The 24,844-nt window shown below is 36.9% G+C and overlaps 1 protein-coding gene across 3 annotated transcripts; it reads right to left on the reverse strand.

Moving 5' to 3' along the window:
- Positions 1-295: 295 nt before the first annotated feature.
- Positions 296-23,076, reverse strand: LOC144438893 (uncharacterized). Of its 3 annotated transcripts, XM_078128113.1 has the most exons (11): positions 13,737-13,904; positions 13,181-13,332; positions 12,592-12,790; positions 12,113-12,200; positions 11,024-11,146; positions 8,960-9,205; positions 8,553-8,624; positions 6,503-6,713; positions 1,905-2,070; positions 1,380-1,496; positions 296-911 (listed from the first exon to the last, which is right to left on the reverse strand). In XM_078128113.1, exons 2-11 carry the CDS (start codon positions 13,301-13,303, stop codon positions 835-837), a joined length of 1,422 nt encoding a protein of 473 aa, XP_077984239.1. In that variant the 5' UTR covers positions 13,304-13,332; positions 13,737-13,904; the 3' UTR covers positions 296-834. The 3 variants fall into 3 exon arrangements, with proteins under 3 accessions (XP_077984239.1, XP_077984241.1, XP_077984242.1); XM_078128115.1 differs by lacking the exons at positions 13,181-13,332; positions 13,737-13,904 and adding an exon at positions 22,927-23,076; XM_078128116.1 differs by lacking the exons at positions 13,181-13,332; positions 13,737-13,904 and adding an exon at positions 22,927-23,074 and having other exon boundaries at positions 12,592-12,774.
- Between the last annotated feature and the right edge of the window lie 1,768 nt (positions 23,077-24,844).

Consider the following 24,844-nt stretch of genomic DNA (forward strand, 5'->3'; position numbering starts at 1 on the left):
TTAATCATAGAGAGTATTTTTAAAACAGTGTTTCCAAGCAACCTTAAACAGAGGGTAATCTTCATGCAATTGACATTGACATGTGAAGTAGCCCATAAAAGATTTAATGATTTTATTGCATCTATAAAACTATAACTTTTCATTTTGCATGAGTTTCACACCCAGAATCACATTTGTTGATGCAAAATGCACATCTGTGATGCAATCATTTTGATTTTGTCCAAATGTTTTTGAAGAAAATCTGCAAGAATAACACTTTCAGAAACATCTCCCCAAGTTTCAGTCTCACTGACCAAGTTCTTTTTTAGATATAAGTTTTTGACCAAAAATGAACATTTTCCCACCTAATTTGCATATCACTCATGAAATCATAGTATGCTTAGTATTTCTTTGTCTATACACCCACAGATGCATCCCTGTTAAATTTCAGCCCAATCTGCTGAGTAGTTTTGGAATTATAGCGTTTTGACCAAAAAGACACATTTTTAGCCCTAATTTGCATATTACTGAGGGAATCATCATAATCTTAATTTACTCACCCCTAAGAATGTCCCCACCAAATTTCATGCCAATCTGCGTTGTAGTTTTGGAGTTTAAGTTTTTAGACCAAAAATCACATTTTTTGACCCAAAACCCATATCTGTGATACTATCATTTTCATTTGAACAATTTCCCAACTAGATACCAGAAGTAACATGACCACCAAATATCAAAGCCATCGGTCCAGCAGTTTTTTGACTTTAAGTTGTTTACAGACACACACAGACATACAGACAGACAGACACTTTGCCATCCCTATAGCACTACTGAACCTCAGTTCAGTTGTGCTAAAAATCACTCTTGTTCATCATCACTTGAGTCAAGGTTCAGGTTAAGAGCCTTGAACTTCCTTGCTTGCTCTCTATCTCTTTCTGCAAATAAAGAAGTAAAATTTTAGGCAGTCATGTTTTGTTGATTTTAAATCATAGGTGTTTTCTCAGACTCCAGCATGTGAGTCAAAATTAAGTCATTTACACATGTAAACTGCCAGATACTGAAAAAAGATAAAATTATTACCAATATTTTTAACTGTTACAGCATATCTTCATGGCTGACAAGGTAAAAATTAAATGTTTCTATGTCAAACACTTCACGAGACCTTCAATTATAGTTTCAATAGTAAAACATGAATTTCCTGAAAGCAGGGACAACATTTTGGAGGCTGGTTTCAACACACTTCCTCTTTCACAGTTACAACTTACAAAGTGACAAGTCAACTGATTGGAAAAATATATATGCACCATAAAGAAATGAGTATTTTGAAGTCAGGCTGACATCTGTGATCTTGATTTAGTTCACTGAGGTCATGAATATTTTTTGATATGACACTATAATTGTACCTTTTTGCTTTTCTGCCCTCTTTTTTCGACCCCCATCCCGGTCGCTGGCATACTTCAGCCAGTTCTTGATGGCTGCCTCACAGTCAGCCTCCTTTACATTAGACTGTTTGGCTGCATCTGGAATGGCAAATGTTGCATGAGATTTCGATTCATTACTGATTTTTTTTTTTTTTTTATTTCTTTGATCCCTGGCTAGTGCCACTTTTTTGAGACATATCATAATTTGGATGGTATAATTTTTATGAATATCACTCTAAAAGCTTTTGTCAAATTATTTGGCACCATGAGAGAATATAGAAGTCCATCACTTGTGCCTCTTACAATCCTGGGGTTAATTAGGATTATTTATAATGTACTGCATTACTCTGGTATACTCATTTCATTACCTTGGTTAATAAACTAATAAAGTAAAACTGAATATCAATGTGAGCAGCACTGTGAAAAATAAATAATAATACAGAATTCGCCTTGCAGAGACATTATCCCTCTGTTAGGATACATGCAAAATCTTAATTGAGAAATTACCTTTGATAATTGTTGCAATACTCAGTTGTGAAAGGGCATGTTTTTTTAGTTTCCCTTTTCCCAGCCAGTTGTAGATCGTGGATAATGATTGAGAGAACATGGCCACCATTATCCTCTCCACCACATCCTTGGAAGAAACACCTCCCAAGGTACTGAGATGGCGTACCTGGAATATATAATTGAAAGAGTGTACAGGAAACATATAAGTAGCAGAAGACTTTAACCATGTTATCATGTTATCATAACACTGCAGGGTTGCAGAAGACTTTAACCATGTTATCATAACATTGCAGGGTTAAGTTTTATGTTGGAAATACCCCAGTATATAATTTTTTTCATTTATTTGTTGATTTATATATTTATTTTTATAGCAGTACGGTGATAAAGAGGTCCATTCATTTATTCAAAAAATGCAAGACAATATATATATATATATATATATATATATATATATATATATATATATAAATATATATATATAAATATATATATATATATATATATATATAAATATATATACTTAATTTAGTCCCAGACAAGAGGGGGAGGGGGGGGGGGGTTTAGGGCTGGGGTAAAAGATAAGCCGACATAAACTATTTTGAATGTGAATGGTTCAACCGACTTTAGGACGTCCTCGGTGTTTGACTTCAGCATAGAAGCACTGAACACGCACACACAACCCATTCTGTATCATTCAATTTCTACGTCCCTAAAGTAACCCCTTCCTACCATACCCTACGGTGTTGTCCACTCCAAAGGGCACTTTCATGAACATCGATATTAAGTATGTGTTCTTTTCGACTGTTCTCCCTGGTCGTCTTGATCTATTCTGTATAATTTGTTCATTATTTTCTTCACTTGAGTTTCTAAGTTTATTAAAATGGCCCTGGTTTACAAAGTTCAACCTTCTTGAGCAACAAATGTAGGAATGGTAGAAAGAGAGAGAATATGGCTTGTTTGATGGTTTGAGTGGAGTGAGGGCACTTTGGCTTTGGATCAAAAGCCTTACCACCTTTCGTGTATGAACCCGAACTAACTCCAAGCCGTGATTTGTTTTGGCTTAACAGATTAATCCTTATGTCGGCCCTGGGCCACTTTGGTTTTGAGTGTGAACGAGGTATAAGTAAAAAACAAAAACCCAGAGTACGACTACGTTCACACTCAAATCCAAAAGTGGCCCAGGGCCGACATAAGGATTAGCCTGATAAGCCAAAAAATGTTACGACTCGACTTACATTCATGAAAGGTTTTTGCGTTTGACCCGACCTAACATTCCAAAGTCATAGCACCCTCATTCCAACGTAATGGCGGCCGTCGGACAACCACAAGCAAGGTTGTTCTCTCTCTTTCTTTTATTCTTACGCTTTTTACACTCAAGAAGGTCGAACTCTGTTAAACAGGTCATTTCGCTAGATTCAGAAACTTCAGTGAAGAAAATGACGGACAGATTACATTAAACAGGTCAAGACGAGCGCGATATCAACGACAAAGGAGGAGAACAGTTGAAACAAACACATAACCTTGTGGATGTTCATGAACGTGCCTTCAACCATAACAGTGAATCACACCCTTTCGAGTTGACAATGCAGCAGGGTCTGGTGGGAAGAGGTTGCTTTAGCAACTTGGAATGACTTTTAAGTTGGGTTTAGGTCAGGTTAACCATGCACACTCAACTTATGTTATGTCGACTTAACTTTAAGTCGGTTTGAGACCGGGCCTAAACCCACCCTTTGTCTGGGACTAAATTAAGTCGGCCCTGGGCTGACATAGTGCGTTCACATTAGAAATGTTTAAGTTGACTTAAAGTTAAGTAGGCCCGACACCGGTTTAACTGCCTAAGTGTGAACGTAGTATACACCTACCACCAAAGCAAGATATCTATAGTTAACTTGATAAACACTGCAAAGCACAGCAGGTATAAAAGGGGAAATATTTACATTACTTGGTATGACAGATAAGCACACATACCACACACACTTTTGCCAGTGCAGATAAAATTCTATGATATCCCACGCCCAAGAACCATGGCTTCCACCAATTATGGGAATTCCAATAATGGTTACATGATAATAATTTAGATGCACATAGTATGTGGCAACAACACAGAAAGCAGTCTTCTTAAAGTTAAGCACAATGATCCTAAGTACAATACCTGGAACCCTTAACCAAGATACATACCTAGTACTAGTATATCACTTAAAAAACCTTCTGAAAGGAATTCAGGAGTCCTTTAATTATAGTGATAGCCAGTCTGGATCACTAGGGATTTGAAGCCTTTTGATCAAAACATGTTTAATAGTCACGTAAAAATTAAAAAGAAAAGTTAACATTAAAAATCTTAAGCATTTCTAAACAGGTTTTCATTGGAATAAATTTCTGCCCAATCTGATTAAAATCCGATGTGGTGAAAGCGGCTAGATGTACTTATTTACCTCTATTCATCGTGTTGTGTCGTTTGTTTTGTTCGGAGTGATCGCCGCCTTCCCACATCTGAACCGGTGTAATCTACAATCCCGTTTAAATCTCGCGCTTTTGAATAGCCAATTAGGACGAGTGTTACGTTGGCAGCTTCAAACACTGGAGAAATTGATGGATGTTTTGCAAACAGCAGGACACCACTTCCCATTAAAGGCCATTCCAAAGATTAGATCGGATGAAGTAACCATTTTCACTGGGTCGCAACATTGCAATTCAAATTGTAAAACATTTAACTGTCTCTGCAAAACATAGTTTCAACTAGAAATTGTATTTACCAGTTCTCATGCGTTTTAGCCTTCAAGTTGTTTATGTCGAGTCTATATATTCGCACGCTTCCGTAATTTATACAATTTGATTTTGACTGTGACATCGCACCGCGACAGTGATGAACACGTTGACCACGCCTTTGACATAAATGTTTCAACTATCATCTACAAACATCTACAAATCCGTTTGGAATTACTAAACTATTGCTGAATAATTATTTCAGGCGACCGAACTTTTGATTTTCACGTTAATAGAAGGATTGAATCAACATCAGTCGAACGAGCAACTTGTTGCTAGTGTCGAAATAAACATTCGCAATACCACGCTATCTACGACAATTTAGTCCAAGTTTAGAGGTCACTTCACGTCATGTCAAACATGTGACATCTCATCGGTAATTTCCGGATTTACATTCGTATTAGTTTCACGTTATACCCCAACATGGCCTAACTTAGAACCTTCGTGTAGGTGGATTTTGGCAACTTCCTCCCCACATAGACTATTCAAATCAATTATCATGAAGGTACGTCCTTTAAAAGTTGCGACTACGATTGAACGATCGGCTCTGATCATGTGCACGTACCTACTGTGCCTTCGTTAACTTTCGTTGACAGACAAGATCACATGACGTTATAATTACCTACGTATATGTAGTGGAGTGCCGTATTCAATTGTGTACTATGAATCGCATCGTGTCTAAACAGCTACCCGTCTAGTCTAGAATTTGGCATTAGGTAATCCTAAAACTTAAAGCTATATAGGACGTTTTAAAAACCAAGAGTTGTCGTACAAGTAAATCCTAGTCGCACGAAATTGGTTGACACGTGCGTTCGTCACGTACCATCATTTATAGTTGTGATGACCGAACAAACAGAAAAACAGTCTCTTGAATTCAGGAACTTCTGTTTAGGTGTGGGTGAATAGTAAAATCATGTTTTCGTAGCATTCATGTGGTTGTTTTTGTCATTCATTAATTGTACACCACTCCCTTGTCAGCTGGGTTACTTGGCCATACGGTTATTTTAGAACAACATGCATCTCACTCCGTGTATTATGTCGGCAAAGTTTCTGACTGTCATTTTCAAGAGTAGTAAAATAGCATTGCCTCTTTTGATTCCATCTTACATATTCTTAGTATGAATTAAATATCCCTGTAGGCTGTAGTGATTTTGACGCACGCGAAAAACGACAATCTTACCCCCCCCCCCCTTCAAGGAATTACGTTTGTATAATAAAATAAAATGTATGAAAACCATGTATAATAAAATAAGTAGTTGACTCGCTCATACACACATGGTGCCATTTCCTTCAAGTCGAAAGTCTACCTCAGGATCAAATACACATGATGCTACAAAGAGTAACTACGGCCCGGCTGGGTGCCTACTAAAGGCTTCACTGTGTATATGACAAGAATCCCCCTGCCTGTTAGACTAAACATGATAACTTTAATTTGACGATGCGTCGGTGGTGGCAACTGTATCTCTAAATGATTTTGAAAGAAATGTGCTGATTGGTTGAAAAATCCTTACAATATTGTCCACGTTCAATGGGATTGTAGATTACACCGGTTCAGATGTGGGAAGGCGGCGATCACTCCGAACAAAACAAACGACACAACACGATGAATAGAGGTAAATAAGTTCATCTAGCCGCTTTCACCACATCGGATTTTAATCAGATTGATTTCTGCCCTGCTAATACATTCAATAACCTATGCTCTTGCATTAAGAGCATTAAGACAGTAACGCAATATCTAATATTTTTATCTCCATTCTAACTTAAGCTGTAAATCTGTTTCTGAAAATTATCCCTGAAAACTAAATGATCCAAAATGTTCAAATGCATCAACTTACTAGTCGCTTTGATTTTTCTTTATCTTGGAGGGTCTCCTCCACAGCAGTCACATCGGCTTCTGATTCCATCGGAAGACGGAAGTCCTCACTGATGTCAATGTCTACATTGACCTGTTGCTGCTGCCTCACCTTAAGGGACTTTAGCAGCAGAGTATTCTGCTTGACCTGCTGCCTAATCTCACTGAGCACCAGCAGTACTGTTTTCAAAGTTCTACAAGGAAAATATTTTAAGTTACACCACCTTAATCAAAATATATCAGGTTATATCATCTACGGCCAAAAAAGATCACTTAGCCTTGTTAAAGGTTATTAAGGATATACATGTAGACTACAACTAATAAGAACTGCAGACTGTTATGGTTCAGTTGAAAATAAAAACATGTTATATATACCCAATAAACTATATATTATCTTGAAGCTTTGGATCTCCTCTATTCACTTCTGTATTGAATATGTTTAATTAAAAAGTGAAAGTGGTCAGTGTGAATGGGAGAAAATCAAAGGTGGTCGAATATCTTATCATCTTTTATTTACACAATACAGAGAGCACCTGAAAATGAAACATATACCACTCAATTCATGCTGCACAGGCCCAAAAAACCGTGTCTCTGATTTTTGTTTACACTCTCCGTTTTTACTGTACATCATTTTATTCCAGACACCCAATGTAAACAAACTTGTTTTTATCATAGCTTATCAACCAGGTCAGTAAAACAAAATCCCAGACACAGTTTTGGGGGCAGTGGCAGGCCAGATCGAAATTATTTTCACGAGTGATGTGGTTTCTTCACTCGTGAAAATAATTTCGATCTGGCCTGCCTGCCACTTGGAGGCTGTGGGGTTCTGTCATATTCTTTACATTGAAAACTCCAAATAAAAGTCTTGAGGCAGCAGATTTATGAAGGGATGGGCCAGGACAATACACAAAGGATGAATTTAGTCTGGTCTTTCATTATCTTTTCTTAATGTTAAACCTTTTTGCAGCTGCAGACCCTGTTTGTGCCTCAAGAGCTCCCTGTAATGTGGCAGATAGTTTTGCAATAGCAAATTTGTAAAGAGAAATGGTAAGGGGTTGGTTACTGGACCAGTTGAGAATAAAATTTCTCAATATGCTGATGATACTAATTTTCCTATTCAACCTACACTTGGTTCACTTAATGCTTTGATTGATATTCTAGACAAGTTTTCTTCGATCTCAGGGCTAAAGCCTAATTATAAAAAGTGTAAAGTATTGCGTGTTGGTTCATTAAAGTATAGTAATTTCAAAATAAATACAACACATCCCCTAGAATGGACTGATGGGGCAGTAGATGTCTTGGGTGTACATATCCCTGTTGATTTATCATATTTAATCGATGTAAATTTTTACTCTCGGCTTGAAAAGGCGAGGAAAATATTGCAGCCATGGCAGGGCCGGGGTCTAACCCTATACGAGAAAGTGTCTCTCATAAAATCTTTGGTTGTTTCACAGTTTACATATTTGTTTGTCTCTTCCATCTCCAACGCTTAATTTTTTTAAAGATTACAACTCCTTGGTTTTTAAATTTCTTTGGGAAGGTAAGCGAGAATGGATAAGGAGAAATAGTATATATAAAGAGTACGAAAATGGCGGTCTTAATCTGACTAACCTTGAAGTTTTTAATAAATCTTTGAAAGCTTCATGGTTCCTTAGAATTATAAAAAATGATAGTTTATTTTGTAGTAAATGGTATAACTCAATTCTTGATGAGATGGGAGACCCCTTTTTAAAGTATGCTAATCTTGACAGCCAAGACTATAATACCCTTAACCGTGTCCACTCAGTTTTTTTAAAGGAAATTATTTTATCATGGCTGCAATATAATCATACATCTGTTAATAACTTTAGAGACATTTGTTGTCAATAAATAAAAATTTAAAAAAAAGAAAGAAGAGAAATGATAAATTATTGATGGAGTTTTATTATACTGAGCTAAAAGATACCCACCACCTAAATGCATAAACATCATATTGTTGCAGTATTTATACATAGTAAGTATTAAATGTAACTAATAATTGTAATCTTACTTACCTTTCTGTTGAATCTGTTGGATATTGATCTTGTCCAAAACCATCATTCAGCCTCTCATCCATATCAAGAGTCCTGTCAATTGAAAGTTTTTTTATTGTTTAGTTGTAGGATTTTTTTTCATAAGACATTTCTGTTCATATACAAGTAATAGTCATTCAACTGTATGCAAAATTGACAGACTGTGATACACTCTTAGAAAAAATAACCTTGGTCTAAAACCTCTATCAAAGAAATATAATATCCCTATGGGTGTGCGAAATACTAACAATATTATGGACAAATATACAGACATAAGTGGCCAAGCATAAAGATGGTGCACACACATGATACTTGTTTGCTACAATGATGCAGTTTCATTCAAGACTTGCTGACAATATATGTTATTAGCTTTGTTTTCCTTTCCATACCTTGGAGGGAGGGGAGACAGTGACCTGGAAGACCCAGGAGTTGGTGGTGGAGACCTTCCATTGCAGATGTTGCTGGTACTGTTGGTCACCTCTTTGTTCGAGTTTGCTCTTTCTTTTCCAAAACTTGGAGGGAGGGGAGACATTGACCGGGAACACCCAGGACTTGGTGAAGGAGTCCTTCCCTTGCTGTTACTGTTGGCACTGCTGCCTTTCCCCCAGGAAGGTACCAGTGGCCTTGTTTTTTCGCTGCAAATTAAAAAAATCAGTATGAGGTAATGATGCTCTTTGCACATATTAACCCTTACAGTGCTGGATTATGGTGCTGATCCTGGACTACAACTTTTGTTCAAATATTTTTGTTGGAGCAAATCCTTGATAGGATTTGCTCCTACAAAAAAATATTTGAACAAAAGTTGTAGACTGGACCGGATAAAAGTTGCCAAAGTCAATATTTCCATTGAAATTTGAAATAAATGAAAACATGTAAGGCATAAAAATGGTGAGAAATTCAAAATTAGGAATGGATATATACGGGATATGAACTGTAAGGGTTAAAGTCCTCCATTCAAAATTAGGAATGGATATATACGGGATATGAACTGTAAGGGTTAAAGTCCTCCATTCAAAATTAGGAATGGATATATACGGGATATGAACTGTAAGGGTTAAAGTCCTCCATTCAAAATTAGGAATGGATATATACGGGATATGAACTGTAAGGGTATAAGTCCTCCATTCAAAATTAGGAATGGATATATACGGGATATGAACTGTAAGGGTTAAAGTCCTCCAGATCTGTTTGAAATGCAAAGGAATGTGAAATTTCTTCAACCACACATATCCTTGAATAAATGCAAATTTTCACCCTTGATTTTTATGTGTTATATCTGCAGCATTTCATGATGTCTGATTTTCTAGCCAGTTCTTAATTTTGCAATACCAACGATGATAATTCAGAGGTATTTTTGGTTCTTTTAATTTCTTCCTATTTGAACTGCATTCTCTTTGGAATAATAATAATAATAATAATAATAATAATAATAATAATAATAATAATAATGATAACAATAATAACAATAACTTTGTGCATAAAATATTACATATATACATATAAGATACCCTACCAGGCGTGAAAGCTGTCTGTATGGCTTTCTTAATTCAGTGCCATGAATACATGGTATTTTTTTAATTATTTCATAAATACAGCCATATTCTCCACAGTGTGACGTAATACAGGACAAAAAGAAACACCCGTATACCCCCTGTTCTACAGGAACTACTTTGAGAGTGCATATATTTCGCCGAGATATTTCGTAATACATGTACTCAAATCACTGCCGGTACAGTGTAGTTTATGTTTTTCTTGCAAACAGTGGCATGTCGGCAATATTTTATTTAGATTGGGTAGAACATTATCAATGTTATAAAATTTTATTGAGTCTAGAAGTGCATAGGACATTCGTTTTGGCTGCCGGATTCAGTTGACGGTACGGAACCCAGCTGACGCAGTGACAGCACTGCACTGTAAATTTCTGATATGCGCTGTCGTTTAGATGTCAATATCTAATAATTTAGACCGAGAGTAATGATTCTACGAACTATCAATATAAATATCTCAAGAAATTTTCTTGTGACGTACTTGCGATGATTTGTTTGTAATCAAAACATCGGAAGTCGGAGACCAAACGAAAAGTGAGCAGCTGTATCAGCGCGAGACGGTCAGGTCATCACACTAATTTGTATATGACCTCATAATGTTTTTGTTTTTTCGCTGACACAAATATAGTTCGATAAAACATCCCAATTATAATTTGTGATCTAGTTTCAAAAAAATATTGTTATATTTATCGCTTTGTTTATGAGATAAATATATAATCCCATGGTACCCACGTTAGTGTTACGTCATAATTCTACTCGTAGGATGGGCAGACTTTTATAAATTCTCGCCTACGGCTCGAGTTTATATCAGTCCGCCCATCCTAATCGTAGAATTATGACGTAACACTAACTTGGATATCATGGGATTATATATAAATAGGTGTGCAAATACTGGGTTGATTTTACCTGTTTCCTGACACCTTGAACAGCTTTTGTTTTTTTCTTTCCTCCAAGTCTTTCCTACCGACTTCATCATCACCCCCGTCACTGGAGTCGTGATCACTGGGAAAATGCTTTGGTCGTTTACGCCTGTTGAAACAAAAGTTTTGTATGTGAAAAGTAAATTATCATTCACTAGGCTTGCGAAATCTGGATAAGATGAGGTCTTGTGGTGCAGGATGCCTATGTATTTGATTTAAAAAAAAGGCCAACCCAACTTTTCATTAGTAGAAATGTGTAGAGGAAATTTTTCAAGGATTTTTTTTTTCATGCTTGCATCGATCTCTTTTATTTACTGGATCTATGATTCAACAAAGAAATCAAATTGACATGGCCCTAGTCAACACTTCATTTCAATTATTGTATATGATGCTCAACCTGTGCATCATTTTGTTTTCCCCTATGGGCATCACCTAATAATACTGTAACAATGTACACATGTTGGTTGACTGACACTGAGAGCAATACGGTACGTTTGTTCCCTCAGGACTAGCCAGTCACACCAAAACAGTCTCGTTTCCTCCGAGGGCATAGCCCAAGGGGAAACAAGACTGTTTTGGTGTGACTGGCTAGTCCTGAGGGGAACAAACATACAACGTTGCATGAATAATGTCAGTCGACATGTGTTTTATAACACACCAAACAAGAATCAGAAGTTTCGCTGCCAATACTGGTTGCGGCTGCAGACAAGAAAGCCATTGTTTACAAACAATTGTTGGGCTATGCAAATGTCGTCTGCATGCACACGCATGAGATGACGTTGTTACCAGGCAACAATCGATGGTCATGTTTCCCTTGGGGAACATTACCACGTACTTTTTGACTGGTACGTCATTGATCGTGGAACAGCGCGATATGATTCTGATCACGTGGTGTGTCATTGACCAATAGCAATGCATATTAGATATGATCATGAGGACTGGATAGGATGACATCTTGTGTTATAAGATAAGTTGTAGACTGCCTAAGATTCCTATGTTTGTGATAAGGCCCAGCTAAAAATTCATGATTGACATTTTTTGTACAATACATAAAGTTGGCTTTACAGCTCTATACCTCCGTCTTTGGTCCTCTTCAGAGGTGGCAAGGTCACTGAGGCCATCTTCTGCCTTTTTACAGGCCTTGCGTGCCCGCTCAAAGCTCTCTATATTGACAGGAAAGATACATATCATGTCTCAAAGAAGTCACAAAAAGGGTACTTCAGGAATATATTTCATAAATGTATATTATCAGTCTAAGAGTAAAATCTCCACACCAATTAAGATATGTCTCTTTCCTAATTTTTAGGGTTTTAATGTTTTCTCACATTATTGATTTAAAGATAACTTCTAACAGATAAAATGACAGAATAATCTTGGGATGGTCCAGTCATTGTCAGAGGGAGCACAGAAGACACCATCAACTTGAGAATAAACAGTTAGTTACTGCTGTCCTTCAGATGATCAAATACATAGCTAGTAATACATCCTTTACCTCTAACTCTAAATGTTCCAAATTTCAATAAAATACTGCAACTACTTATAACACACACCAACCTGTTTCTTTTAAGAGCTGCACGTCATAGCTTTCCCAGCCTGGTTGGGAGGGTTCCAAGTTCATGATCATATTGGTAAACTTCAGGCCTTTGTGTGGTGGCCACCAACACTGTTTGAGGTCCTTGCCATAAAGCCAGGATCTTGGCACAACATCAACTGTGTTGTCAGTTGGAAAAAGGACGACTGCGTACATGATAACCTAAGACAAGAAATAGTACATGACTTTTTAGCTACATCAATATATATAATCCAGGGGCAGTCTCAGTCATTATTAAGAATCATCAATGTGGTGACTAGAGTAAGAGACACTCATTTACACATCATTGCAAATAGCGTATATTAAAAAATTGTGAAAAAACACCAGCGTACTCAGTGATGTAGATAATAGCCGGTTACCGGTTACAACACCCGGCTATAACAGCTGTGTGACCGGCTATAAATGTCAACCTGACAATCTAGTATTACCAGTATTATGTAACTTTGTCCTATGTTCAGAAAATCCCAGTGTTTCACAGGTAGTTTTACAGCTTTGCATGTAACCATCTTAGTGATCTACTTCTACAAAATGAGGGAAAATTATGATGCATACGTTTATTTCCATGTTTAAGGCCAAGGCATCTGAATCTGAATCAACAGCAAACATGGTCTTCGTCCAGGAACATTTTGGGTTGTTATAGGTAGAGTAAAAAGAGTCCAGACACAACCAATGCATAGGTGCACTTCTTGTACATCAGTAGAGTCCTGCAATTTATTTGTATATTCATTCAAGCAGCTTCATGCATTGGAATCGACACAAATCCATCCTCATATGGCAGTCTCAGTCATTATTAAGAATCATCAATGTGGTGACTAGAGTAAGAGACACTCATTTACACATCATTGCAAATAGCGTATATTAAAAAATTGTGAAAAAACACCAGCGTACTCAGTGATGTAGATAATAGCCGGTTACCGGTTACAACACCCGGCTATAACAGCTGTGTGACCGGCTATAAATGTCAACCTGACAATCTAGTATTACCAGTATTATGTAACTTTGTCCTATGTTCAGAAAATCCCAGTGTTTCACAGGTAGTTTTACAGCTTTGCATGTAACCATCTTAGTGATCTACTTCTACAAAATGAGGGAAAATTATGATGCATACGTTTATTTCCATGTTTAAGGCCAAGGCATCTGAATCTGAATCAACAGCAAACATGGTCTTCGTCCAGGAACATTTTGGGTTGTTATAGGTAGAGTAAAAAGAGTCCAGACACAACCAATGCATAGGTGCACTTCTTGTACATCAGTAGAGTCCTGCAATTTATTTGTATATTCATTCAAGCAGCTTCATGCATTGGAATCGACACAAATCCATCCTCATATGGCAGAAGCACAACTTTGGCAGAAATATCATCCGGATCAACCAGAAATACGTTTTGTCTTGCATTAGCCACAACAGCAATATCCAGGTTACATGAATCTAGTGGGTACTCAAAAAAGGACTCCTGTCTTCGGAACTTCTGACAAACAAGTTTCCTTGAGTTGTTGTAAACCAAAATGTTCTTGACAACATATGTTTTGTGGCCAACAAGGATAGCATTATCTGGTGACTTTGAGGACAACAAATAATTTGGCATTTGAAGCTGTTCAAACTGTTCACAAATGTCAACTTCATCTGGTAAAGGGCCACGCTGGTGTTTCTTTTTACAGAAAGTGCCTGTTTCTTTTTGGGGTTTAGCTGCATCCATCCTTTCGTCTAGGCGACGGATAACCTGCTGCAGTGGTGATTTGGGTTTACGCACAAGCTTTTTTATGGTCTGCAGAAAATTTTCAAAAGGGAATCCACAGAAATTGTGCATAGGTCCATACAGCTTGCACTGTGATGCTAAGTGGGTAATACCATGGACATTATAAATAACTGCCTGCCTCCCATAAAGGTCACTAACATTTGTGACCCAGACATTGAGAAGCTCTTTAACATAGTCACAGTAATCATAACAAAACTTTGCATTAGATAAAACAGTGACACCTACAAACAACATCATAAAGTTGTTATACAGAGCTTGTGAAAGCCTGCCTCGAAGCACAACTGGTCCAACATACAACAAAAAAGTCCTGAATTCTGTAGCCTTCCACCTTTCTACCTCACAGAGTGGCCTTCCTTTGCGTGCAAATTCACGAGGTAGAAATGATTTTAGATTTAAAATACATTCTGAGATCAGTTTAATCACATTGTTGGTCACACGAACATTCAGGGGTCCAGACATCCACATAGAAATTAGTTTCTTCACTACCCCCAAGCAGACAAGGTGCATGTAGTCATGGGGGAATTGTGAGACTAGCCCAATGTTAAGTTGTCTCAATATTGTTTCTCCGGTTTGGTTGGAGTCATCATACTGCATTTCATGAAATGCAATATCAGTTCTTTCTGGTGCATCATATTCAGGGAAGGTCATTCTATGCATGAAATGAACTCCATGTTGTACACAAAAATCACACCCATCATAACCACAGTGGCCCTTGGTTTTTTTAACAAATGCACGTGCTGGAGTATCACAGATAAAGTTTACAATTTTGACGGTATAATTCTTGTCATTGAACACTATCCCATGGACTTCAATGTCTTTCATTTCAGAAACAAACTTCTCTAAAAACTCATTTGAGTCTTTAGGCTTTGATTTACCAACCCACAGGGCGACGATAAATGGAACCTGGTCAGGGTCTTTAATCAAAGCTAGGATAGGCCAGAAGCTTTCGGTGGTACTTTTAAACAATGGAAGGCCATCAATATTAATCTGTAATGTGAGTTCATCATGTGCAGATAGGCGTTCGTGGTTACTTATTTTTCTCTTCAGACCTTCACTTATGCCAAAATAAAAAAACTGACCCCCAGATAGCTCTTCAATGTCGTATGTACGAGGTGTTTTAAGCAGAGTACGTGCATCTTTTGGCAAAGTTGGAAAATGTGGTTTGAGGATTTCCAGAAGAGTGTTGGTATGGCAGAGGGGGGTGTTGCTATTAAGCACCCATTGCCTCAGGCTATCTTTAATGTCAGCTGGTGCCTCATTATTTTCCATGTCACTGTTTTCATCTGTGCTGTCCTCATCTGTGCTAGCCTGAGCCAGGTCACTGTCATAGTCCAGCTGTTCATTGTCATCTTGGCCATGAGGACCTACATGCATAGCATCATCAGATGAAGAATCACTGCCATTATCCATCAGATCTTCTTGAGGATGTGCAACATTATGCTCAGGAACTTGTTCCTGCACCTCCTCAGAATTGTCTAAAGTTGCTGTAACTATGCTTGCTGCATCTGCTACTGCCCGCCGTCGTATAGTCCTGTCACTCACAATTTTCTCCATTTCCAAGGTTACTGTAGAACTGAAAATATCAAGCCAAAATAGAGCCTTGAGACTCACTTGAAAAATTTGAAAATCTGATGCTCGACATTCAAGTTTGGAAAATCTGACAGACAGTCAGACACCAAAATATGAAATTATGAAAAAAAAAATTGTGAAAATTTGACAACACCAGACTGACACTCTTGGACTCACAAAATATCTAAGCCATCAAAGTACATCTAACACCATCCGGAAAAGTTTCGGAAATTCCAATGCACTTCGGAAAGGTATCTTTCTATGACTGATTGCGGGTTAATATATATGCTACTCATAGTAGACATATCAAATCATGACCTAAACTTTCATTTGACACTTTCATTTTCAGGACTAACCCACTTAATAAATTGCCATTTGGCCAAAATATTGGCAAATTATTTTTAACTTCCCAAAATATTGGCCAAAATTTTGAGACTTCCCAAAATATTGGCCAATATTTTGTGAGTTTGCAAATATATTGGCCAATATTTTGGGAAGTTAAAAAAAATTGGGCAATATATTTTCAACTCTCAAATAAACTGCCAAATATATTGTTCCTTACCAATTGTATTGGCCATATATTGATTTTCTTTCTAAGAATTATGGGAAATTTTTTATCACATTTTCAATCCCAAAAAGTTTGATACCAAATGTTGTATCCATTGTAAACATTTATTTTTACACACTACCTATCATTTCCCCTATCCATACCTTGTTATTGCCAATTTAGATAGATATATAGTTGCACATTATGGATTAGGACAACAGAAATGAACACAGTATATAGCTATAACACTGTTTTCATGACATTGAAAATTGAATTTCAGTGCAGACCTGTTACTATTCTTTTGTCAACAATAAAAATGACCATTACATACATATATAAGGTATTTTTACAAGCCAAATACTGAGCAATTTGACCTGTGCCCATTTTTGATATATCACGTGCTGATGTAATGTCCAAAATTTGGGGTTTTGACCCAGCCATTGTGAAGAGATAAGAATGAATAACAAAGATAAACCAATGTGACCATGGCTTTTGTCTTACCTTGGAGGAATTATACTGACAGTATAATTCCTTCAAGGTCTTACACTATCCATTACTGATAATACTTCAACAGCAAACACAGGCAAAGAGTTGGGTTATCAGCCACTGCACAAACCACAGGGGCCATAGCGAGCATGTAATCGATCGATCGATTGATTGATTGATTATTTGGTCGAATGATTGATTGATTGTTTTTTCCTTCTATCCCTGGCTACTTTTCGGGCTACAGATGGTATAGCCGATAATGACATGCAAATCATATGCAAGTCTACCAAGTTCCAACTCCCTAATGTGGAGTTATGAACCTGTATCACCCATGTTGTCTCTCAGCACACAGTCTCTATACAGAGGGACTGTGCTCAGCAGAACTACTTCTGAAACATTGAATGGGTCAATCAGAACAAGTTACTGCCTTCTAGCCCAAGGCCTAACTTGGTAACTAAGTAAGTTGGTAACTTGGAATGGGCCACCTTCTACCTTAGATTAGAGATCAAACCCTAACTTGGTAACTAAGTAAGTTGGTAACTTGGAATGGGCCACCTTCTACCTTAGAGATCAAACCCTAACTTGGTAACTAAGTAAGTTGGTAACTTGGAATAGGCCATGGCACCCCTACCTTAGATGCCAAGCCCTAACTTGGTAACTCCAGAAGTAAGTTGATAACTTGGAATGGGCCACCCCCTACCTTACAGCCCACGCAGTAAGTTCATCATACCCCCCCCCCCCCCCATGATTTTTTTCTTTTTTTCGTGTACCCTATTTTCGTGTCGGCTACACTGTCTATATGCCTACTTTTCTCTCTTTCAACTGTATCTTTACTATATAAATAAAGACACCTTGTCAATTGTTCTCTTCTTATCTAAATTAAAACACCCCTAATCCCATGATCGGTTACAGTGAAAATGTTCATTATGCCTAATCTTTTGGCGGATAACACCCTATACAAACAATCGATCATGCATAAACTAGTATCATATACTAGTTGAAAGAGAGAAAAGTAGCCAGGGAGAGAAGGAAAAAATAATCAATCAATCATTCGACCAAATAATCAATCAATCAATCGATTACATGCTCGCTGTCCCCTGTGCACAAACTTTACTATTAGCTCCAGTAGCGGACTGCTAATCATGCACATCTCAAACACTGAGCATGAAAGAAGGGTTATACTTCCATGAACTTAGTCAACATTTTGACAGTTAATAAAGGGCATAATTAGAGTTATCTAGTGGAATACACAATGTATATACATCTATCAATGTTCTCATGACTAAGTTACTAACTGTTCCCATGACTATACAATAGACATGTATGGGGTACAGGAATTCTGTAGATTTAAAATGTAATGTTGCCTAGGAGAAAACAAACTTTTCCTCTCTGACTGAACTTGGTGGAGTTGTGAGGAACACATACTAGTATAGAATGGTTATGCAGAAAGTTTGAATCATGCAGCATTTAGTACAATAAACCCAGGATGAATTTATACCAGTACCTCATAAATATGGTACAACATAATAGCGCGAGATCTATATATTTTGGAACCAGTGTCTGAAAATTAATGTATTGTTTCAATGTATGTGCAATTATTGCAGGAAATTTGTCTTGCTTGTAGAACACATGCATGTAACTGAATCAGATATATATCACACACAAAAACAAACTACAATGTCAAATTGCAGATCCAGAAAATATAGCCTGGTACTAGCGGTAGCCTGAATCCATCACACACAAAAACAAACTGCAATGTCAAATTGCAGATCCAGAAAATATAGCCCAGTAGCCTGAATCCATATTACATTAATCAACAGACAGAGGAAGTGACTACATACACTCTCAAACCACTATAAACCACTAGTCTGAGATACAGCGTGTCTTTTTTGGATCTACAAATCCCAAACTCAGTTTATAATGGGTAAAACAGGGTACAAAATTGTCAGCACAAAGACTATTAAATTCAACTATCATTGGGAAATTTCAGGAATATCCACAGAGTACATTTTTTATCTAAACACAAATTATCATTATTTTTATGCCGATGCACCTATTTGTAGGTAAAAATAATGATGTAAGATAAAAAAATGTAACTGTTTTTGTTAATTTGAGATGGGATTGACCAAAATGATATTTACCTTTCTTTTTAGGAACAATAATATTTTTGTGTAAAAACTCTGATTGTCATATGCACTATGTATGTGCCGACTCTGCAACTCAGACCTTGTTTGGTTCTTGCTACATGTGTACATCTGTATCACTGGGCAGTGTGCATACTTTGTACAAACACAAAACACATATAATATTGTGTCACTGTTTTGTATACTCATTGTTACATGCTTATTGGTTGAAAGAGTGGAAAGGCCAGAGGTCAATTTTAGCATAATTCTGCTGAAGTTGTACGTACCACATACAACAACTGGTAAAAGTACGGTGCCACACATTGATACATAGTTTTAGCCAAGTTTTCACTTATTTTCACATTGGCATGTAGCAAGTTACCTAGCTATAGCAGCCTTTGCAAAGGAGATCTCTTTTCTGCCATTTTTGGTGTAATTTTAACCGAAGATGATCTCATGTCTACGTCTACTGATGGTTCCACAATAGTGGTTTCTCTGTTTGACCATGGCTGATATTACTTCCATGATCTGATCAACTTTTGGTCAAAATCAAGTTCACTGGAACAACAAAGGTAAGAGTGACAATTTTTATCATTATTCTTGACATGTGGCAGATTGTGCTAGGGCTATATTTCTAGTTCAAGTACTGTTTTTTGAAACTTTTCAAACTCTTTAATATATGCAGCAAATCCATGCATTTCTTCAATAGTGACTAAATACTTGGTGGTAGAACTGATTCCAAACTTTCCATATGTGACCCCAGTATGTCTGTGATGTTACAAATGTTTATTAAGATCTTGGCATTGCCATGTGTTGTTTCAGGATATTTTGAATAGACCATGGTAATTTATCCCAAAAACAGTGGAGAGGCCTACTAGCTATTGTCTATGTTTATCTTTAGATAGATGTTGTCACACATTGCCTGAATAGACAATGAGATACTTATTACTTCAGTGCATCTTTTGTCCTTGCAACTTGACTGTACAAGAGAAACAAAAGAAAAGGTGTAAAATACTAAATATGCATTTTATAGTTGAGAAGACAGACAGAACAGCTGTTACTGGTATCTTTCTTGATGCTGTAATGAACCCGTTTTTCCATGAGTCCCAGCTGACTTGAGATCCTCATGTAAATATTAGATAAACAATCAGGTTGTTTGCTGAAAACAAATCTTTTAGTATGACCATATCGAAATCACACTTGTAAATTTTATCCATTATCAGATACTCATCTGGTTGATCAATACATTTGATGCAATTGTTGTAATGTTCAATAACAAACTTTTTACACCATTCATTTTTTGTAATTTTTGCAGTCACTGAGTTACAAACACAGACTTAGTCAAATTGTTTTGCATTGATTTTCCAAATAGGAAGCAATGATAAAAATGTTTTATAAATGAAAAATCCAATATAAATGCCCGGTCCTCATTCATATGGCCACTTTTAATTAATTGACCATTTATTTGAATATTCATTATGAAGACTTGGGGTTTCAAATGATATTCTTGAGTTAGAATTGAAATCAATCCAGGATTACTTACAGTGCTACAAAACTTTATTGCAATAAATTAATGAATTGAAGCAGTTCATCAATTGTCACTTTTACCTTTGCTCCTAACATGGCAGTATTACTTCAATGCTCATACATATGAAATCTTACGTATCACTACAAACACCATTTATTTGTAGAGATGCTGTAACTTATATAGCTTATATATCTGCTAAGACAGTGCTCTATACCGCAGTGGCAGAGCGCAATAGTTTTGGTAGTACTGGAACTCTTTCTTGGTTGTAACTCGGAGTTTCACGCATAGTGCGTGATGCGTGATGATAGTGTTGTCTGATGATCGCACTATGCGTGAAACTCCGAGTTACAACCAAGAAAGAGTTCCAGTACTACCAAAACTATATATATATATATATATATATATATATATATATATATATATATATATATATATATATAGTTTTGGTAGTACAAAGATCTATATATATAGTTTTGGTAGTATATATATATATATATATATATATATATATATATATATATATATATATATATATATAATGAAATGAACCAGTACATCTATGAAACTGAGTAATCCCATTTTTCACATGAATATTTCAATACTTCAATAATCTGAAGAGAGTATCATCCCTCCCCTTCTTACCAATCATTTAGTGTTAATGTAGTTAGCATATTGAGATATCAGCACTGGCTCTAAATACATGTCCTATCAATTTATTTAATAACATACTCTTCAAGAGTCAAACATCATGTGGAGGAAGCTCAAAGCTATCCGTAACGTTATAACACAACAACACAAGTCAGATGCATCTTTAAAATATTTGTATTCTTATGGATATTCTTTGGCCTTCAACAGAAGTAAAATAACCTTTAAAGATTTTTAAGTTTTAACCAATCATTTCCTTTACTGCAGTTGAAGAAGCAAAATGAGAAAGAGAGAAAATCCACAGAAGAGTTTTAAGCACAGTTGCACTGATATGATGTCGGAGAAGAAACCATGGTGTGTGTAATTAAGAACCCATGAGTTCAGTCATTTATCCAAGACTTGAAATGGAAAATCTAATCAAGAGCAATATGAAGAGCACAACTTTTGGAAAGAGATCACAGGACTATTAGTCTAGAAGAACATTGGAGGAACATTACTCCCTCCCTGTGGATATTCAGTCATCATAATGGATATAATTCTTAATTAGTAAATTAATTTTTAAAAACTGGAATGTACTAATATTCAATTTTCAGCATTAGTAAATTTTACATAAGAATATAAAAGAAAATGTCAAATGTTGGCATATTTTTACAGAGTTTTGCTGTTTTACTAATAAATTTTAAAACCCAGAGAAAACCCAGCAAATCTCTTGATTTATCACACTAAAGTGACCGGTGGTTTATGGAACCTTCCCATATATATCATTGCATTTGGAGGATAGCCTTTTTGTGGAAAAAAAAAACCCAACCTCTCCCCTACCCCTCCAAATAAAATAAAATAAATACAGGATCCACCATACTAATAAATAATGATTGTCCCCTTATAGTTTTAACAACAACCACACTCAATGATTACTTGACCCCATACTGCCCACACACATTGCACAAGTGGGTAAACGTCACACACAGGTATGCAACATATACAACATAAATTGTTCCATTACACATATTTATACCCCCAATCATACATATACTTCAAGTACAAAAACTTCACAAGTGCAAAAAACATACATTTTTCTGAACACCAGTCGTTCAGGTGGAAACGTCCATGCCTTCACATCGAAAATGCCATGTTATGTTATTGTTCCGAGTATAGAATTGGAGCTCACAATCTGGTGCAAATGATGGCAACAATGTTACATTTGTATGACGTAAAGGATCGCGCGGAAACAAAATTTAAACACGAGGAGGGTGAATGGAACAGACACGGTTATTTCGTGTCCATTTCCATGGTGACCCCCATACGCGTTCCGAGACAGCGGGATCACATACAATCGGCTCTGTAAGACGAACGCATCAAGTTATACCTTACCCAATCACATAGAAATTTAGTTTATTGTATTGGTATTACTATTTGGTATGTTTTTGTTTCGTGATAATTGAAAATATTTATGAAAAAGGCATTAATAATTGTGTATTGTACGCTACTGATCACAGTGCGATCATTCTCGCGCCCATGCTAACAAATGTGCACGTTGAACTATACATACCATGTTTCGCAATTTCTGTCGTCTTATTTAACAATCTAGACAATAAAACATATTCATGGTCATTTTGACAGTAATTATGTAAGATAAATATACTCACCAAGATGAAAACAAATCCTAAAACGCTTAGTAAACGAGATGACGAGTTGGCGGCAGTCAACCAGAAGACACTTCTTATCTTGAGGGCGTGCTATACATTCGCATCGTAACAATCACGTGATCACCCAGTCGACAGCGCAGGTTTATAGCTCCATGATATGGTTGAGCTGACGGTGGCATTCGGCAAGTTAAAACGATTGTTTTAGACGTTATTCTTGTGAAATAAAGCCTCATTGATGCTTCCCAAGTACGGCAAGTATTGAAAAATGACAACACAACGCATTTTATATGCTTTCAATTATCAACGTCATGCATGTGCCGACGTCGGGAAAACGTTGACACACCGACCCAATATTCACACATTCATATCGTGACAATCACGTGAGCACCAAGTCGCAGGGTATGTTGCATGGTTGAGCTAACGTTGGCCCGACGGTGGCATTCGGCAAGTTAACACGGTTGTTTTAGTCGTTATTCTTGTGAAATAAAGCCTCACTGGTGCTTCCCAACTACGGCAAGTATTGAAAAATGACAACACAACACATTTTATATGCTTTCAATTATCAACGTCATGCATGTGCCGACCTTCTGCCGACGTCGGGAAAACGTTGACACACCGACCCAATTTTGCCGACGTCGGGCCGTCAGTGTGGTGTTATCTGGGATTGACCGTCACACCACAAAACCATCTAAACTATTTTATCCCTACACAGTACATATTACAAAATGGCAGAGTTGTGTGGCCATAATCATCAGAGATCACTGACCGTCACACCACAAACCATGTAAACTTTGTTATCCCTACACAGTACATATTACAAAATGGCTGAGTTATGTGGCCACACTCATCAGAGATCATTGACCGTCACACCACAAACCATCTAAACTTTGTTATCCCTACACAGTACAATATATTACAAAATGGCTGAGTTGTGTGGTCACACTTATCAGAGATCATTGACCGTCACACCACAAACCATCTAAACTTTGTTATCCCTACACAGTACATGTTACAAAATGGCTGAGTTGTGTGGCCATAATATTCAGAGATCATTGACCGTCACACCACAAACCATGTAAACTGTGTTATCCCTACACAGTACATATTTACAAAATGGCTGAGTTGTGTGGCCACACTCATCAGAGATCACTGGCCGTCACACCACAAATCCATCTAAACTATTTTATCCCTACACACTACATATTACAAAATGGCTGAGTTGTGTGGCCATACTCATCAGAGATCACTGACCGTCACACCACAAACCATGTAAACTTTGTTATCCCTACACAGTACATATTACAAAATGGCTGAGTTGTGTGGCCACACTCATCAGAGATCATTGACCGTCACACCACAAACCATGTAAACTTTGTTATCCCTACACAGTACATATTACAAAATGGCTGAGTTAAGTAGCCACAATCAGAGATCATTGACCATCACACCACAAACCATCTAAACTTTGTTATCCCTACACACTACATATTACAAAATGGCTGAGTTGTGTGGCCATACTCATCAGAGATCACTGACCGTCACACCACAAACCATCTAAACTTTGTTATCCCTACACAGTACAATATATTACAAAATGGCTGAGTTGTGTGGCCACACTCATCATAGATCATTGACCGTCACACCACAAAACCATCTAAACTATTTTATCCCTACACAGTACATATTACAAAATGGCAGAGTTGTGTGGCCATAATCATCAGAGATCACTGACCGTCACACCACAAACCATGTAAACTTTGTTATCCCTACACAGTACATATTACAAAATGGCTGAGTTATGTGGCCACACTCATCAGAGATAATTGACCGTCACACCACAAACCATCTAAACTTTGTTATCCCTACACAGTACAATATATTACAAAGTGGCTGAGTTGTGTGGTCACACTCATCAGAG

Source organism: Glandiceps talaboti, chromosome 8, assembly GCF_964340395.1.
Source record: "Glandiceps talaboti chromosome 8, keGlaTala1.1, whole genome shotgun sequence".
NCBI lineage: Eukaryota > Metazoa > Hemichordata > Enteropneusta > Spengelidae > Glandiceps > Glandiceps talaboti.

What these genes read in the sequence shown, in the direction of transcription:
- LOC144438893 (XM_078128113.1), bottom strand. Translation starts at nt 13,303, where the DNA reads ATGCATTGGTTGTGTCTGGACTCTTTTTACTCTACCTATAACAACCCA. An exon ending in GCAGCTCTTAAAAGAAACAG is followed by an intron (nt 12,201 to 12,591) that starts GTTGGTGTGTGT and finishes CTGTCAATATAG; the next exon opens with AGAGCTTTGAGCGGGCACGC. An exon ending in TATTGCAACAATTATCAAAG is followed by an intron (nt 1,497 to 1,904) that starts GTAATTTCTCAA and finishes TTGCCATTCCAG; the next exon opens with ATGCAGCCAAACAGTCTAAT.